This window comes from Phallusia mammillata, chromosome 5, assembly GCF_965637545.1.
Source record: "Phallusia mammillata chromosome 5, kaPhaMamm4.hap1.1, whole genome shotgun sequence".
Classification (NCBI taxonomy): domain Eukaryota; kingdom Metazoa; phylum Chordata; class Ascidiacea; order Phlebobranchia; family Ascidiidae; genus Phallusia; species Phallusia mammillata.
This window is the reverse complement of record NC_137256.1, coordinates 17522775-17542241: the sequence shown is the minus strand read 5'-3', so window position 1 is coordinate 17542241 and position 19467 is coordinate 17522775. Positions and strand designations below refer to the sequence as shown.

The following is a 19467-nucleotide window of genomic DNA, read 5'->3' as shown; positions in this document are numbered from 1 at the left end:
ACATTAGCGCAGCGTTAATTCAGTTCCTATGTTATGGTAGGCCAAGCGTTGTATGCCTCGATACACGAGAAAAACAGCGAATTGAATCACGTGTCAACCACCACTGAGCCAGACAGATCGTATAAAAAGTCAAAACAACTTCACCGTCTGCAGTCTGTGCCCGGTGAGGTGTAACAAATTTACAATGACAGTGTAGCGTCAGTGTGTGAGTGAAGTGCGTTTTTGCGTAATAAGACTTAAGGTTGCACATTTTACAATTGCTCACGTATCATCATATGTGTAACATTCGCACTAAACTCAAATATCAAAGCTATTAAATGAGTTCATTTCAGACAGTAATAAAAAAAAACATTCAAAAAATCAGAGTTGAAAAGACTGAAAAGCGGTGTTTCTAAAAACGAGTTCCCTTTTTTGCCTTAAAAACTGTAAGTGACCTGGGATAACACACTTTGCAGGAATACTAAGACTGAAACTCAGTGGTATGATTGGTACATGGGAGTGTCAAATGAAAACAATTCCAACACAACTCTTTCAACGTTTGGAAAAATATTTATTAAACCAATGCCAACTGTAGTGTGCACTTTATAGGTCCTAAATAGTGCTAGAAAAAATGTGTAAGCGAAACTTGAGGTCAAGATTGTAATGGCAACCTTGGTCAATGTGGGATGTGATGTCAATATATATCTACCTGATGGTGATACAATCTCAGACCAAGGTAAGTTTAACGATTTGAAATCATCATTTATTTTAATGCCAAGGGACCTTGATCGAGCACTAGGCAGTCTTGGCCTTCGTTCGGCTCTTATTTCAGTTTGAATTCAATTTTGATTTACATTTGCTAGAAAGCAGTATGCATATAAACATGTCGAAAATAACAATCAATTAGGTAAATCATTTTTTTGTTATCAGATGACAGCTTAATGCAGCTCTTTTATATCAACGCCGTTTTCATCAGTTTTTTATTCACAGGCGACTACGAATGTTTTAAGAAGGTCTATGAAGCCCAAACTCAGCAAACCGTTCCTGATGTCACTTTTGTTGTCGATTTGCCGAATGACGAGGTGCCAATCGTCCACCCGAGTTTATTGAATGTGAAATTTTTCGAGGGTGGTATTGATCACAAGTTTCGAGATTATCGCCCTTCCAATGCCAATGATGCCGACTGTTTTTATTACCATCAGACAATGCCTTTTGAGGATCTGCTGGGCGCTGCCAAACGGGACCGATTCTGTGCTCTGATTGGTCCACCGGGCTGCGGTAAAACCACGTGCTCCAAACGTCTAGCGAAGCAGGAAGGCCTTTGGTGTCTTCATTACAGCTTCATGGAGATGGGTTATGGTGAACAAAAGTTGAGTTTGCAGCAGCTGCTAATTGACTACGTTTACCGAGATCTAGATGCAGAGGTCCGTAAAAAGGCGTTTAGATGGCTTTCTTCGCACGCTGAAGAATGTGCTCTAATCTTTGATGGGTATGATCAAGCAACCTGGTCTTTAGATGGTGTAGCCCCTGTAAATGCTTCGTACGATACACCGTTACTGGTACAACAGCTTATAGCTAACCTCTGTGGAGGCGTTTTTCTTCGCGAGGCTACTGTGATTTTTACCTCACGCCCTCATGCGATGATATCAGTTCCAGGGCCACTGCGACCAAAGCTTACAATTCTCGTGCACGACTTAACAGATTACGGCATGAACCTGTTATTTCGTGCAATGGCCGGAGATCATGCAAACAAGCTTTGGCTTGACTTTGCCACTACTGCACCGCTTCTTTTAAATCTTTGTCGCACTCCAGCACTTCTTCAGTTTATTATCTGCGCCGCTTTAAGTCGCAGAACACAAGACAGGGAACAACTACATACACTTACCGGGACATATTCGATTCTTCTAGAGCACATCGGTCATTCATCACTTAGTCGAGGTCAAGATGTTGAAAATATGCGAGGGCAAATTGGAAAGGTAGCATTTGGCGCCACACAAAGAGCGACCGTTATGATGAATGTCCAGGACTTGACGAGCGAAGGACTGGACGAACAAAGTGTTCAAGATTACATTATTGCTTTACCTGGTAAACATGCCAAATCTTATAGTGAAATAAATCTCATGAAAATACCGCGCAGAAAATAAAAATAAACAACAGTATAAGGTTCCAGGTGTCCTAGTCTATCTCAACAGTATTGCCCTAAAGGCATTTTTTCAGCCAGATTTCAATCTCACATGACCCTTATATTTTCAGTGCGTTTAGCTGCCGTGCTGTTTAAACATTTTCCAACAGCCTGCTTGACTAATGTGCCTTATATTTTTCATCATCAGGCTACAAAGGCCGAAATCAAAGACTCCTGCCCGGCGACAAACGATATTTCTTTGTTCATCAAACATGGCAGGAATACTTCACTGCTTATTACATCTGTTACTTCCTTAGTGACGACGATTTCGAAGCTATTCTGCAAAAGGTTGCTACTGATAAAGCTTGGTCCATGGTGAGAAGGTTCGTCTGCGGACTTCTTTTGAACAAATCGTTTCCCAAACCAGGTTAGTGTTTTAGTGTAGTCTATATGTCTTTCAAATCTTTGTATACGTTTCTTTTATTTGCCATAAAATTACAACATATGCGGATATGGGGTTAACAAAATTTCAAAACAGCATCTTTTCTATACGGGTGCAAGATAGTCAAACTTAACGAAAAACTATTGGGGTTTTGTGCTTCCTTGCTGCTTAAAAAAATTATGTCACCCTTTTCGCAAAAAGGGTCACGTATCACTAAGCATATTTGTTAAAAAATGCCCGATTGGCACATATGAGTTAATTAGTGATGATTAGATACAGCGCGATGCGTTAACAAATACAAATACTAGCAATGCGAAATTACCACCTACTCAAAAACATAAAATAAATGTTACAACCAGAGAATTGGAACAGATAGCCAAAAACAGAACGACGCCCTTTTTTGAAAAGTTAAATAGGCCGCCAAGACAAAGCATTGAAACCTGTGGAATTTCCAAAGCGGACGCTAGTCGTGATGCTTTTCAAAACAAGTCGTTCCTTTGTTGTGGCGTCTTGCAGAATTTGAAAGTAAACAAGTTTCCCATGTTTAGATTGACCACTCAGAAAGTGACAAGGGTTTTTTGTTCGCTTTGTTTTGTGATTGGGAGTATTTCAAATGCTTCATAACAAAGTCGTTTTATCGTACTAAGATCGGGAAGATAAAATCTGATTTTTATGTGTCTATTTCCTTTTTACGGTATATGTTTTACAGAAAAATCCCACAAGTTTCACGAAGAACTGTTAAAGCATTATAAGCATGCTACAGAAGGTATGTTTTCGAAACAAACCAAAGTATTTTCCTAATACAACTGTACACCTTACAATTGACCAGTCAGAGTTTTTGTTCAAATTATGCTGCATTATACATAGCGCACAATAGTGTTTAACACTTTCTGCTATTGTCTAAAGTTTCGACACAAACATAGATCCCCAAACCTAAAGGAAAATAATCTAATGCGCGTTTAATGTTTTCAGGGGAGTTCTTGGAACTTTTGATTGATCTTCTGGAAGTAGAAGACGAATTTCTACAACCTTATGTTGAAAAGTTTCCAGTGGTGGTTGTATTCAGTTACATTACCTTCGGATCAAGTAACGCATTTGCGCTGACTCGTTTTCTACGGAAGACGAAAAAGGCCGTGGAAAAGCTGGAGTTTGTTGAGTGTGTGCTCAACAACGGACTAATGGAAATCTGCAAAGCTGTAGGCTCGATGACAAACAAAGTAGGTACCATTTTTATTTCTGTAAAACACCTGTGTATTTACTTCTTACACACCCGTTGAAATAAAGGAGTACTCGGCTTACTAGCTAATAAAATTGTTACTAATGCGATGAACGGAAATTAATGATTGTGAGTGAATTTATTGAGAAAGTTGCATCTCTTGACCAAATGTATAGGTTTTTATCTAGCTTCCAAGTTGCAGTGCCTAACATTGCATGTAACATTGCCATATATACTATAGTACACAAACAACAGTCCGTCTGCTAAAAACTGCAACATTGATCGGTACCGTTTCTTTGGCATACCGTTTTTCTAAAGTAACGCAAATCATATAATGTGGAGTGAAAATATTTTCAATTTTAATTTCGCTTGATTTCTTTAAACATGTATGACTTTTGGTATTTTTGTGGGATGCATTTGCGTTCCTGATTATAACACAGCAATCTGAATCTGGTCCATTAGGTCAGGGAGCGAAGTTAAAAAATGATATTTTCCTAGATGACCCACCTGAATCTTAGAGGCAGCACACTAGGTGGCGATGCCATGTCAGCGCTTGCTCACTGCGTGCACAATGTGGAAGAAATGGACCTTCGCATTTGTGACATTCGAACTATAACACCACTTACTGCAGCTGTGGCAACACTGGAAACCCCGGTTAGTTAAACAAAATTTAATAAAATGAATCAGAATACGAGCATTATTTGCAAACACTTATATTTAGTGCCAGCTCTTTTTAGGTTGACGCGTTTTTTAGTAATTTTCGGAAATGAACATACCCAGCAGTCGACTGTTTTATGTGAGAAAAATAAATCATAGGTGGGCACGGCAGAGATAGGAAAAATGGCTGTGATCGAAAAAATCGTTTCGAAAACCGTTTCGCCGAAACGAAATTTGTTTCGAACCAACAAAATCGTTTCCAATTAAATGTTGAATTTTTTTCTCTTAACAATTTTTATTAAAAATTTGTTACAATTTGAGAGTTTTTATTACAAATTTGTTGCAAAACATTCGTAACGATTTTTTTAACACTAGATGATGACAAAGATCTTTTTTTTTCTAAAAATTGCCAGACTAACTGAAATTTATTGTATTATTTACGAGAGTTGCTTTAGTCATTGATTCAGTTTCCAAAACTTTTTGAAGAAACAAATTTGTTTCGAAAACTGTTTCAAGAAACAAATTTGTTTCGAAATCTGTTTCATGAAACGATCTTGCCCTAAAAACTGTTTCAAGAAACAAATTTGTTTCGAAATCTGTTTCATGAAACGATCTTGCCCTAAAAACTGTTTCAAGAAACAAATTTGTTTCGAAATCTGTTTCATGAAACGATCTTGCCCTAAAAACTGTTTCAAGAAACAAATTTGTTTCGAAATCTGTTTCATGAAACGATCTTGCCCTAAAAACTGTTTCAAGAAACAAATTTGTTTCGAAATCTGTTTCATGAAACGATCTTGCCCTAAAAACTGTTTCAAGAAACAAATTTGTTTCGAAATCTGTTTCATGAAACGATCTTGCCCTAAAAACTGTTTCAAGAAACAAATTTGTTTCGAAATCTGTTTCATGAAACGATCTTGCCCTAAAAACTGTTTCAAGAAACGAATTTGTTTCGAAATCTGTTTCATGAAACGATCTTGCCCTAAAAACTGTTTCAAGAAACAAATTTGTTTCGAAATCTGTTTCATGAAACGATCTTGCCCTAAAAACTGTTTCAAGAAACAAATTTGTTTCGAAATCTGTTTCATGAAACGATCTTGCCCTAAAAACTGTTTCAAGAAACAAATTTGTTTCGAAATCTGTTTCATGAAACGATCTTGCCCTAAAAACTGTTTCAAGAAACAAATTTGTTTCCAAAACTGTTTCATGAAACGATCTTGCCCTAAAAACTGTTTCAAGAAACAAATTTGTTTCGAAATCTGTTTCATGAAACGATCTTGCCCTAAAAACTGTTTCAAGAAACAAATTTGTTTCGAAATCTGTTTCATGAAACGATCTTGCCCTAAAAACTGTTTCAAGAAACGAATTTGTTTCCAAAACCGTTTCAAGAAACGAATTTGCCTTAAAAACTGTTTAAGAAACGATTTTGCTTTAAAAACTGTTTCAAGAAACAAATTTGTTTCCAAAAAAAAAAAAAAAAAACAGAAACAAAAAACGGGTTTGCCTTAAAAACATAATTGCCAGCGGTCTAAAAAGAAAACATACATTGTATTGAGCAAAATCATCAGTGAAAAATGAATTACCACAGTACGGCAGGCCCATTAAAGGCGCCATACAGAATAAGCCGGTCACGAAGCATTCACCACCATATGACAATGCGTAGAATGGAAAAATCTTCAATCAAGCTGGTCTGCATATAAACGCTACAGGGCTGATCCCATTTAAGAATTTATGTTCATCTTAACTAAAAAATGAATTATGCACAAGTGGAAACAACCCTTTATGCACAAGGGGAGGAAAAGGCCCAATCAATTACGTCACACTGATAGTGTTGCAGATAACATATAAGATTTATTCCACATTGATTTTAGTAAAAGAAACCATAGTCTGCAATTTTACTACAAACTAAAACAATTTTATGACTGTATATTTTTGTACCAAAGATGAGACAACTGAACTTTAGTGGCAACGAGATCGGAAACGTTGGAGCAGACTTACTGGCGGACTGCGTTCAGAATATCAAAGAGCTTGAGATCCGAGAAGGGGAAATCACCAGCATCGAGAAACTGGCTGGCAGCGTACTACGTCACAACCATCAGGTGAATTACAATAAAGATCAATCATTGTACCCAGAAATGAAACCAGATCATATTTTTGACTCACAAACAAAAAACACCTTTAGGTCTTGTTGTTTTGTACAGTAGATTTGCAGTGATAAACTCATGCACTGCTGACAAGAAATATAAATTAAATATTGCATTACAGTCTTTGGCAGATTGTGCTACTGTTTGATACTTTAGGGGAACAGTTAGTAAAACTTACAACCTTACAACCTACAAAGGTTTTTGATTTAAACTTGTATTGAAGTTTCTTGTGTTCAGTTGAAACTACTTGACTTGTCTTTCAACCCACTTGGTGACGAAGGTCTTCCTGCGCTTATCAGTTGTCTTGGTAACATTAAAAAAGTTCGAATGTACCGATGTCCAATTTCAGAAAACGGAAAAGTCCAAATCCGAGAAAAGCTTATGGAACTCAATCTTCCAGTTAGTCAAACATATTAAGTTTTTGCTATTAAATTCAATCTCTTTTGGTATTTACTTAAAAAAACATAGTTTGTAGTTAATGCTAAAGCTTATGTTTAACAATAAAAAATGTGTTTCCTGGTGACACATGGATTATTGGCGAAAGTCAATTAAAAGAAATATTCTAAACAAGACAAATATATAGGATTAGTTGCAAAAAAGTAATGAACCCGTGTTTTAAACGAAGTCCAACCGTCGCCTTTATTGTTTTCAGCAACGAAGAGTCATTTGGTAATAGTCAATATCAAAATGAACCAGAACAGAGAATACGCAATGAAGTTCGGTCCACTGAAGCACTCAAGCGTCGTTTTGTTTTTTACAAATAAAACACAAATTTGCTTGTTTTTTACAAATTTGCTTTTTTGTTTGTATTTTAAAAACGTTTGAATAACTTGCGTATAGTTAACAAACGATGTTCCAAAAAATGACACCAACTTAAGTCAGGTAGTAGTAAACTTGCAAAAAAAAAAAAAAAAAAGCATCGATAACCTGAGAAGCTTGACAGATAGACAAACGAAACCATATTTCGGAGCGTGCTGATATCAAACTCTTTGAAAAAAGCAACAATGATGTAGGCCTGACCTGGATGACGTCTTGTATTGTGGCGGCTACAATGGAAACTATAGTGTTCATTATAATAATTGGTTAAGTCTGATCTTTGTATCTCAATAACTGACTGATTAACAGCCACACAGTGTCTTTTCTTTTTTGTATTCTAGGGTAGGCGAATTAACAGGTATAAATTCTCACAATTTCACAATCAAAATATAAAAGAAATAACCGACTAGAATAAAAATGATTAAAATGATTATACAAGACTAAACTGGACTGGACTAGACAGATGAAATTCGAAAAACATGTTATTCATAGCAAGACGGAATATTTGTTTCAGAGTAAACCATGGAGTCATAGCGCCCTCTAACCAAGCTGGCTGCTTTCTCAGGTTCGACGAGCTGTGTCCTACTTAAAATCTACTTAAAATCATCCAGGAAGCGATATCACATACTGGCGAAAATACGCGCAACGAATGAACAAAAGCCATATGTTTGTGCAAAACATTCTAGAAAGACAAAATGACTCAATATTTCTTAGCTATTGAACGAACGGAAATTTCCTGGTAGAATGTCCCTATAAGCTACACCCCACAGTTTAGCAAATAAAGATATAGTCAGAAAATGATACAGCGTTAAGAATGACTCGTACGTAGATTATGAAACCATTTGAAATTTAGGTTGGTATGCGTTTGATTTTAAATCAATTATTAAGTGCTTTTAGCGTTTTAATAAAGATTCACTCCTATATTCTACTGTGATCAATTAAAATCATAATTTGTTTATCAATGTTAAAGTGGCCTAAACAAATCATACGAACATGACACAGCGTCAAGTTTAATAGTGCCTGACAAATTGATTTTAAATATTTTTTATTATTGCAGAGAGTAAGGTTTTCCGTCATTGGCATTGCGCAGTTGCGTCGTGTATGTGACTATCGTTGCATTGCGTAGATGCAGTTTAGTCACGTCATTGTTATTTTGGATACTTTTTTACTATTCGAAATAGTTCGGTAAATTTATAATGCTCAAAAATATGGATGATGTTCAACCTACAAACGGTTATGGCAGCGAATTAAACGCTTATCAGTAGTACTTTGTTTAAAAGCGCTTCAAACATGCCAAATCATACAGGGGTTCTTGACGTAGGGTGGGTTTTCTGTAAATATATGCATCGCCTAACAACAGCAACAAGTCACCCAGTTGTGTCCAATTATGTTACGTTTAAATTATTGGACTTGACTAAAAGCCTGAGTGCCTGTCTGGGCTGCTGCGGCGACAGTGTTTCGTAAAAAAATTGGGCTAATTTTGTCAACAATGTTTCTAAAACTTGTTTCGAGCGACTTTTTTAACAGATTTGAAATAGAAAGAGTGGCTTGTTTTTCGTAACGGTCGAATGGCGAAAACAAAGGTGTTGGCGGTTAACGAAACTGCCTGCAGCATATTTCGAAACTAAAATAGGCATTAATATATTTCAAGAATAAACATATTACAACGTGCTCGCAAATGCAAATAAAACACAAATGTACAAAATATTACAGGGAATTTTATGTAGATAGTGGCTACAACAAACAAGCGCAAGATGTATTGTTTGTTTATTTGTTGCTTTGAAGCTGTGGTTTTCAACCTTTTTCTTCCGGCTCGCTTCAGAAACAATTCATTTCTTTTCAATTTTACTGTCTGTTTTAATGTTCTTTTGTTTACACTCCTAGTCCCGTAACAAATCATTTAGGCCTATTTATTATTCAATGATCATAATGACTACCAAAAAAAAGTTTAAATGGATATGTGTAATTTTTCACGTAGTCCTGTTATAATAGGTCGGCATCGAAATACCGAACATAACCTATTTAGAATAATCACTTTTTTATTGCCTTTAAATTTTATACTTTATATTGCTGATAATTATTTCACTTTTTTATTGTATATGAAAAGCCTTCTCGAACCCCGGTAAAACGACAAACTACCCCGAAGAGGAGTTCGGTTTTATTTACCCCCGAAATCCGACAAAGACAATTTACTTTTTGTTATAGTTGCGCTCCTAAACGACCAAACGTCACCCTATAAAATGGTTTATTTGAAAACGCATCACATATCAACTCAATTATGACCTATTTCTCTGGTTTTACACGTTTCTCGAAGAATTTCTGCTTTAACATTTCAAAACATTTTCATTACTTCCTAGTTTTACATTATACATTCCAAATCATACGAGGATTTTTTGTAATTTCCATTACAGGTTATATTCCATGAGCTAAAAAGTCTATTCACAAACCACATGTAAAATTTAAATCAAATTGCTCCCCTTATGGGTATTCCTACTTCCTATAGCGCAAAATTGTGATAACGGAATTTAAGGTTAAAAAAGTCTGGTTAAAAGGGGTTCAAAAACCACATGTTTTTTTGGATGTTGTAAACAAGAGAATATTCCGCACTAAATACATTCATTTATTGTGTTTACTTTACTTGTTTCTCTGCGTAAGTTGAGTTGTTAGGTTTACACACATCGGGCCGTAAACCACTCGTCTATTTTTCACCAAGATACACGGGACTAGGTAACATTGGTTGGATTGACGTTTGTGAGCTTTTATCTTTGATTATTTGACCCCGAAACTTGAAAAAAGCAATAACCTTTGTATTTTTTAAATCAGATAATTTTTTTAAAATTTGGTTTACTTACTCCTTAAATCCGAAGGGGGTAACAAACTAGGCTACGTTTTTTACCCATTTTTAAGTTATTTTACCGTTTGCTCAACAGTATATCGTAATGTTTGCATCATAAATAAATCTAGCAGTGTGAATTTTTCCTTATTAATAAAATCACCTTGCAAGTAAACTGGTGTGATGTATATAAAGGACTGGTGTGATTCAGGGTCATTAAATTATGACTGCCGAAAATTTCGAAGTGAAAACGCTAAATCGGTCTCTGTATATTTAAATCCTTTGATATTTCACAAATGGAAAGACATGCACATCAAAAAACTGTCGCCAAACCAGATTCACAGCTATTAACATTTCTAACATTTTAAACAGTCGAAATATAAAAAATGAAAATTATTGTACAATACCAAAACGATACTTTTTAGTTAGTACTAAACTTTTATATGACTTTTAAATTTAAGTGCTACTTGAAAAACCATAATATTATAGTGTTCAATTTTAGTAACCAATATTCATATAAGTTAATATCAAATAATTGAGGGATGTGCTGTGAACATAAAATCAGACACATCTGTGCATTTCGTCTTAAAACATTCCGATTTAACAGGCTCCATCCGTGATTGTTACGTCATCAATCGCGATGTCACCAGTGAAAGAAGGACCCCTTGTTCCCTCGAACACAACCTGGTATGGCTCCGACGACGTAATGGTTGCGCTTCCCAGCGACCAAAAGTCACCTAATAACATGATTTAGTTGTAACACATGTGCCACCAATAGGCATGGTTCTATCTTATACACCAGGTTTGTCGTACTGAAACTCGGCAAAGATTTCATAAGAAATGAGAATGTTAGAACAGGCGGACAGTTGCAGGAAACATGGCTTGTCAAAAAACAAACACAAAAGTTACGCCAAAATAGTGTAAATCTCACAGTTGTTTGGGGGTTGAGTTAAAGTGGTTGCCGGTCTTAACCCCAACAACTACCAGGTAAATTCGATTTAAATGTGCCATTTTTTTTTAGAAAGGACGAGGATTTTGTGCGTTGTTTACCTTTAGTGTTAAGTGCATGAAATCGAAGTTTTCTGTTGATTTTTTTGTCAAAATGTTCAATCTCTGCCCTTACCTTGATTGCCGCTCAGGCTCCATATTACTTCGTTTGGAAAAGATGTCCTCTTTAAATAGGCTTCCAGGGTCCTTATGGTGCTGCCCTATGAAAACAATTTGCCTTTTTTGGTTTTGATTTTATCTAAAAAAAAAAATTCACAATACTCTAAGATAAAGTCCATCGAAATACTTTATTGTAAATATGTCATGTAGTGAATTTGATACTTACAAACATATGATAGTAAAACCGAAGGCATTGATCTGTAAAAAATGTCAAAATTTCAAAACAAACAATCAACATTACATGTATTTGGGCATGCATTATATACATTGGACATAACCTAAGTAAATTGCATTTTTAAAGTCTAACAGTGCAAAAAATAGCAATTTTTTTAAATATCAGTGAAAAATTAAACACTTTAAAATCTACAGGTTGTGTATACGTTCGTTTTGGAGAAAAATGCAAAACACTTATAATATCCAAAAGCACTATACACTAGAATCTACTAGAGTTTATTTTATATAGGATACGATTGTAAAGTATTACGTTTGCGAACCGTTTTTCACCGGTTAAATATTATGATGTGCAGAGCAATTTAATATGTCTGATTATATTCCGTTTATTTTCAATACGTGTGTTTCACTTTATGTAAAATGTCTACACTATTTCAACACACAGATGTATTATAAGTTAATACTACAACAATTTGATTCATAAGATGTAAAATAAGATGATTGTTTACATTTAGTTGGTGTTAACGTTGGTGAAACAAGTCTTGCTTGGTCAGAATCACGGCGAGGACTGCTTGTTTCAATATACATGTAGTAACCTACAAAAAATATAAATATATCTTTATAGTCAGGTTTCTTCAGATTTTATGCCTATTTTCTTTCGTACTATTTGTTTATGTGATCTAATTTTTTATGCTTTTAGGCCCTAATAAATGTCAAGTTTATGACATGTTCCTAATGGGTAATGTTGTTCAAATATATATTTTGCAATACCCAAGTACTAACCTTCAGAAGTTCCCAGTGTGTGATCTACACTTGGACCTGTCAGATGGGAAACTGTCCCCCCACTATCTTTGGTCCAAGTAAACTCAGCACTCAGATCATGAGTGAAGTTGCAAATATCACTTTCAAAGTCACAGCTGAAAGGTTTCCAGGCTGGAAAACATAACACAATCACCCATTTAGGTTATATTTGACAAATTTTGTTGATTTTTTGGATTAAACAAAATTATACCTGAACAATTTGGACTTTTGTTCAACCACTGGTCTTCGCCTAAACATATATTTGAGGTTTCGCCGACAATATACCCATAGTCGCAGGTGTAATTCACGCGTTGACCTTGTACGTATGGACCAGTAGGAGTAGCGGTGACGTTTTGATTTTCTGGGACTTCACTGCAAGCTACGAATGCATAAAAAAGCTTGAAGCTTACCATTGTGTACAGTTAAATGAGACCTAAACTTTGTTGATAAACAGCGCTTTTCAGTTCATAAACGAAGCAATTAATTAATCAGAAAAATATAATTTGGGGATTTATAATTTTCTTACATCATGTTTTTTTCTAATCGCACTGATCACTGGTGGATTAAAGAGAAACGGTAATTTTTGTAAGATTATCACTTTATGTGTGTTAAATTTGGTGACGCACAAACTTAACATAATTTGTGCTTTTTGTGCATTTTACTACTCCTATAATAGTAAGTAAGTACCTGCCTGAAAACCTTGGATAACACACGCTTTTTGACTTACCGGTACAAAATCCGCAAGATTCGCGGCAAGATTCCCGACTATCCTCCACGTAGTCTGGGTGGTTGCAGTAACCAAACTCCACATTATTTACGCAATTTTGATGGTCTACGCAGTCTAAAAAAAAAACAGGTTTTTGAGGTGTTGTGCTATAGTATCCAGGAGTTGAGTGTGAAATTGTGCGACCTATTCTGCAAGCTTGTTGGGTCAGTTTGAAGATTGTTTTTCTACTTTTCAAGGGTACAAGTATATATTGCTAGATTTTGTAGAGACGCTATAGCGTTTTGTATAGACGCATATATGTTCAAGAACCCACTAATTAAAGTCATACCTTGATAACAAACTGGTGCGGGGTTGGACCAAACATTATTAGTGCACATGTTAGTCATTGATCCACCGAGAACACGTCGCGGGTTGCATTGATATGTCACAGTGCTTCTTGAGGCGTAATCCCTGTTTTCTGGGTTGATGCCGTCGCTTGCAATCATTGGAGGTGGGCCGCATGCATTTGCTGCAACCAAATTAGATTTCTGTGTTAAATAAAGCGTTTTAATGGTGCAAAAACATACGTCTTGGACAGGGGTGAGATTTTTTTGTCAGCCGGTGCTATCACCAAAGTCATATTTTTTAGCCGGTTATGTTACTAAAAGTCTATTGACAGTAACCAGTAATGCTAACCGGTTCGCTGATCTCATAAAATTTCGTGAGACTGTTCTATAGAACCGGTGCGAACCGGCTGAATCCCACCACTGGTCTTGGACTATTACAGAACATTTCGACTCGTAGTAATAACTTGCAAAAAGATTTAATAATTAACATACATGTGCTGCATGTGGGAATAAAATTCAATGTCCAGAAAGGGGTTCCATATACCATGCAAGTGCTCTCTTTACCGCCTATCTCCTCAGCAGATGTGTTGACGCATTCGTACGTGATCGTGTCACCCACCTTGTAAGGTCCATCCGGGGTGATGTACAAAGAGGCATCAGTCGGTGGATCTGGACATTCTGTGGAAATGAAATGAAATTACTGCCAACCCAAAATCAACCTTGTGGCTAGCTGTATAATACTTTTCCTTTATGTACATAAAATGCCCAAGCACTATGCCTAAATCATTGCTACGAATAGCACATTTAAAAATATCCATACACTATTTGTTACATTACCGTACGTAGTTTGCAGTTTGGTGCAGTGTCTACAGTCCAGGAGCCGTTCGCCTGACAAGTATTGGAATCAGGACCATCCAGAATGTAGTTAGAATCACACGTATATGTCACAGTGACACCTGCTTGGTGGGTTGTTCCGCTTGGGTCGTTTCCACCGTTAGAGGCGATCGTGGGCATTCCAGTACAATTAGTGACTGTGAAGAAAGTTCTACGTTAGATTTGCGATAAGTATGTGCGAAAATAATCAGATTTGGGTAATATGTCCAAAAACCTAACTACAATCGGCTCACAGTCATTGTAATTTTCTGTACATGCTTAGTAAATTAAAAAAAGTCAAAAAAGTACATTACTTTAGGTCCGTGTTTCTGGGTTTCTGGGTCATGTGTTACGCGTAAAATGTAAAACATTTCCTATAGTCAATGTATGTCGGTATGGCCTAGTACATATTTGAAACTAGCGGCACATTTGCATGTGTAAAGCTGGTCAGAAACTTCCCTTCGAAAGTTATAAACTTTAAATGAGCTCCGATTGAAAGAACGAAGGTAAACTAACACAGTCTAAAACACAAGAGCAAAATTTAACTTACCATCGCAAATTACTGGGTTACATGTTTTGTAGCAAACGCTCACGATGTTAGCTTGGATGCAAAATCCTTGGGCAGAATAAATCGAGCAAGGACTTTCTCCCAGGACATCTACGCACTCTGAAAATCATTTGCTTCTACGTTAAATTACAAAATATAAGCTGTTGCTGCTAGGTACGTTTCGACATTCGACACCGGTCGCCTTCATTTGGATAACCACTACGCCCAATGTTATTTATCGTGATAAAGGCGTACCCGTATAGGACGCCGAAACGTCGGTATAAAAACACAATTGCGAGAAGAGCTCTATAAATTAGTTAGATTACAATGTTTTCTAAATTCAAGGATCCTAACAGCTAACATGTTATCGAATCTCTATTACAACATCGCGAACGAAATGTTAATTGCTATTTTCAGTACTGCAATAAAGAAGATTTGAATTAAAAAATATAAGTGGACTAAAATAATAAAAATATATTTAGTGCCACTTTACATCGAAATATAACGCAAATCTGTCATTCCAAATAAACCTTAGTTTAGGGTGGACCAATAAACTTTAAAGCTGTTTTTATGACAATGGTCATCTTCCTGCCGATTTTAATTTCGCAAAAATCTTTAAACAAGCTCTTGCTTGCAGATTTTGTTTAGAAAAAATCAGTAAGAACCAGCGACTTTCTTTGAAAACGTTGTATAGTATATAATATAAGTCATATATCATTTAAGAAACAATATATATGAGGTACCTGAAGGTATATAGGCCCGGAAGGTAATAAGGCCCACTGCTCATATTTTTTTTATATATATGCTTCTGTTTTGATGGAAATTTAAAAAAACATACTTACGTACAATGATTTACGAAGTTTTAGTTCTGCAAGTTGTGTGTATTTTTTATTATGACCTATCCAAATTCAGAAGTGTTTGTTTTCAACGTTTTACAATCTTTTTTTAAAAAATTGGTAACAAAACTGGAAAGGTTGTGTTGTCGAAATGAAAACTTATTAAGATATATTAGTAATGGGATCATTTTAATTGAAGCATTATCCCATCTGGAAAAAAGAATTACTTCAAATAAATTTTATTACGGTTTTCTATGTCAGCCATTTCTTGCAATAAGGCCCAACATTTTTTGTTATTTTCTAAAGTGTCTTTTATAGTAAATGCGACGGATATGCACAAAATTTGCTTTTTTGCTTTCTTAGGGAGATAAAAAGTCCAAATAAGATGTTTGTGGTAATAATTTTTCATTTAATTGTTTTAGTTATCGACTGTCAATAAGTGGTCGTTTATTCCTTGTTGTTAGTACCTTCAGATTAACAGTTAGTGTCTTAGTTAACAGTACATGTCTTATATAAGTTAATAACGTTGCTTGTTTGAACTTTATTTTGACCGTAACAAAGTATAAATCAGTCTGATTGGTTTCTAGACTATTTTTAAAAACATGAAAATGTTGGGCTTTATTAGCAGCATAGGTATGTATTAAGGCCCAAGTTTTAATTTTTTTTAAACTGTCGTCCTACAAAAACCAAACTTGCTAACGTCTTTAAAATCTGAGGGATGTTTAATATCCACCTCTGCAACCATCATGCCAAATTTGGCCTGGAACTCTTAAATGGTTTTTCAGTTATACGCAAATAGAATAGAAGGGGCCTTGTTACCTGCAGGTAACTGGCATTGACCGACGCTAAAGCAGGTAAAGAGCACGAAAAGATGGATCTTCATAGTAAATCTCTATCAAATTCCTCTAAATTATAAAACTCCTGTCGAATAAAACACTTTAGACGTATATTATATTTTGCTCTAATCTACGTAGACTGAAGCAAAACAAAGTTATTCAATGGAAGCCTGTGCTTTTTCATTTTTCGAACACTACACAAATCTACTAACCTTGTTGCCAACTCAAATTTATACAGTACTCTTTAAAATTATTTTTTAAACAACTCATTCTGTCAAACATAAAAAGTAAACTGGTATTCTCGGTTTAGTCCTATTTAAATAATTTGTGAGACGCTGTTCATACTTAGGGGGTCTAGTAATCCCTAACTGGATCAGTCAACACAGCAGTAACGATTTGCTGTCGCTAATTCTGATTGTTCACTAATCCCCAAGCAGCAGATCATTGTTTCGTTGCAATGAGGTCATAATTGTTCTGCACTACATTTCCGCATATTAATGCAAACACCACAGTGGAGATACGGCGATAATAGGGTGTAGTACAGGGGTGGGCAACCTTTGTTACTGTAGGGCCAATTATAAATGTCAAAAGTGGATCGAGGGCCGCACATGTGCATTACACAAAGTGATTCTTACCAAATATGCTTAACTACAAGTATAATTCGTATTTGATTCTAGGCACATTTTGCCAGATCGCAGAAAACTAGCATCAGACACATTAATCAGTTTAAAAATATGTAATAATCCATAAAAAATATGGACTCGTTTGCCAGTACTTTTGAAATCCAAGCGTCTGTGCGGGCCGCACAAGCTTTAATAAATGGCCGCATGCGGCCCGCGGGCCGCAGGTTGCCCACCCCTGGTGTAGTAGATAGCACGTAAATTGCAGTAACGGTACTAAGTGAGTTGTGGCTGGCCAAAAAGAGGACTAAAATCACACGTTTTGTATATTTGGAAGTTGTACAGTAGAACATATTTTGCACTAAACACATTTGTTTATTGTTTACCACCAGTGGTGGGATTAAAATCTTTTGTCAGCCGGTTCTATCAATAACGTTATATTTTTCAGCCGGTTCGGTTACAAAAAGTCCATTGACAGTAACCAGTAATGCTAACCGGTTCGCTGATCTCATTAAATTTCGTGAGACGGTTCTATAGAACCGGTGCGAACCGGCTGAATCCCTCCACTGTTTTTAACCTACCTGTTTCTCTGGGCTTGTATAGTTGACTTGTAACGCCACCGTGTCATAAACCCTTCACCGCAATTAGACTTTGATGTACTGGTCTACGTAAGTTTGATTAACGGGGGTCGAGTCGTCCAAGCCTGGATTGTTGTGCTTATGCGTGTTTCTTGCCAAACATGACCGTTTCACAAATAATTGTTTAAATACTTCATAGGAGGGCATAAATCTTACAAAAATTTGCACTGAAGTAACGAAACCAACAACGATATGTGAAAAATAAGCAGTGTTAGCTTGCAAAAGATCCGTACTTACGAGTATAAACTAATCAAATACATTTAAAGTATAAATCTTGGTATGATTTTAATAGCTTGCATTCTTAGCTCGAACGGAGTTTCTTGCAAACGGAAACTGGCAAGGTAAATGGGTCAGTATAAGAATATGTTACATTGGAACGTCGCTAAAAACTTACTGGAAGCAACCAGAACCTGCAAGAAATACCAAGTGCCTGCGTTGATTGCTTGCTATCCCTCAAGGCAAATAATTTTCCGTCAACTTTTTTTAACCAAACCAACTAAATTTATCCATTTTCAAACCTTTCAAAAAAATAATTTTATCTTTTCGTTCTTTGCAATGTCTGATATCAAGGTCTTTACTGTCATATACCACTGCAAACGGTTTGGCACATTGTTTGATGAATATACATGCTACTGGAAGGTAAAACAAAGCAAAAAAGTATATTTTGAATCTGTTCTTTATCGTACCTATTATAAAATGTGTAGTTATTTTTATTTTGACCACTATTATATATATATAATAGTGGTCAAACTAGAGCAGTGGTCCGCAACCGCCGGTCCGCGGCCCGGTACCGGTCCGCGAGGAGTTCATTACCGGGCCGTATACTTTTTCAGGTTAAATTCTATGAAACAATTTCCCCATGCATCCCGGGGACAATAAACTAATTTAAGCGTTTTATTGCTGAATATTTGTAATTTTTGGAAGACCGGTCAGCGATAAAATTTCACTTTCAAAAACTGTCCGCAGTGCAAAAACCGTTGCCGACGCCGCGCCTTAGTATTGAGATGTTCAAGTCAACACGTAACTTACACAAAGCTGTCGCCACTGGAGTTTTGAACAAAAGCGCTTTTATTCGAAAAGCACTTTTTGCTGAATGCACAAACGCAGGCAACGTGCAGTAGGTTTGCGCGTTTGGCTACAAGCAGTTTTTTAGCATTGTTTGCTTCATTTACGTGTTGGGAATAAACTGCGCTTTAGGTTTCCCAATAAAATGAAAATGTAAACAGCAGTTGTTTAGATTTGATGTTTTTAATGCATTAAGAAGCTATTGATCCAGACTAAAAAAGCGGTGGGTGCATGTTTAAATTAAGTTTAAAAAGCATATTACAAAGTGTAATTTGTTAACTAGATCAAACTTAAAACTGTTCACTTCTTGCGAAAAACCTTGTCAACTGCTTGCGAAAATATTGTCTCGGCATAAAATTCGGCATAAACATAGCTGCTATGTGCTAAACGTAGCAAGAACACGGTGTATTTTTTTTGTAATTTTTTTAGTAATGCATATCTTTGTTCGCTAGAATTTTTCTTGGAGAAGTACTGAAAATATTACCAGCTTTCTGGAACACCAACGCAAAAGTTTTCATTGAACTAAATGATATCGTTGGAGCGTATGTCATGTTGCATGTTGTTTTGTCATATCTTAATTTTTTAGTTCTACCACTTTTACCACCACGTGTCTTTTGCAACACAAATTTTGGCCCGACGCAGCTGGTTTAAAGT

General features: G+C 36.0%; 2 protein-coding genes across 3 annotated transcripts; one reads left to right on the top strand and one right to left on the bottom strand.

The window, feature by feature from the left end:
* The first annotated feature begins 594 nt into the window (after nt 1-594).
* On the top strand, nt 595-7348 carry LOC145230628 (NACHT, LRR and PYD domains-containing protein 1a allele 4-like). The gene is made up of 9 exons (XM_080096097.1): nt 595-715; nt 970-2064; nt 2310-2528; nt 3253-3309; nt 3516-3760; nt 4258-4413; nt 6357-6512; nt 6795-6956; nt 7210-7348. The coding sequence occupies exons 1-9, from the start codon at nt 643-645 to the stop codon at nt 7228-7230; spliced, it is 2184 nt and encodes a 727-aa protein (XP_079952223.1). The 5' UTR covers nt 595-642; the 3' UTR covers nt 7231-7348.
* A 3107-nt stretch (nt 7349-10455) lies between these two features.
* Nucleotides 10456-16786, bottom strand: LOC145230496 (coagulation factor XIII B chain-like). Of its 2 annotated transcripts, XM_080095930.1 has the most exons (13): nt 16703-16785; nt 16474-16575; nt 14822-14938; nt 14241-14429; nt 13891-14076; nt 13401-13580; nt 13073-13186; nt 12557-12724; nt 12328-12477; nt 12054-12140; nt 11540-11571; nt 11330-11414; nt 10456-10943 (listed from the first exon to the last, which is right to left on the bottom strand). In XM_080095930.1, the coding sequence occupies exons 2-13, from the start codon at nt 16535-16537 to the stop codon at nt 10807-10809; spliced, it is 1509 nt and encodes a 502-aa protein (XP_079952056.1). In that variant the 5' UTR covers nt 16538-16575; nt 16703-16785; the 3' UTR covers nt 10456-10806. The 2 variants fall into 2 exon arrangements, with proteins under 2 accessions (XP_079952056.1, XP_079952057.1); XM_080095931.1 differs by lacking the exon at nt 11540-11571 and having other exon boundaries at nt 10879-10943; nt 16703-16786.
* Nucleotides 16787-19467: the final 2681 nt, after the last annotated feature.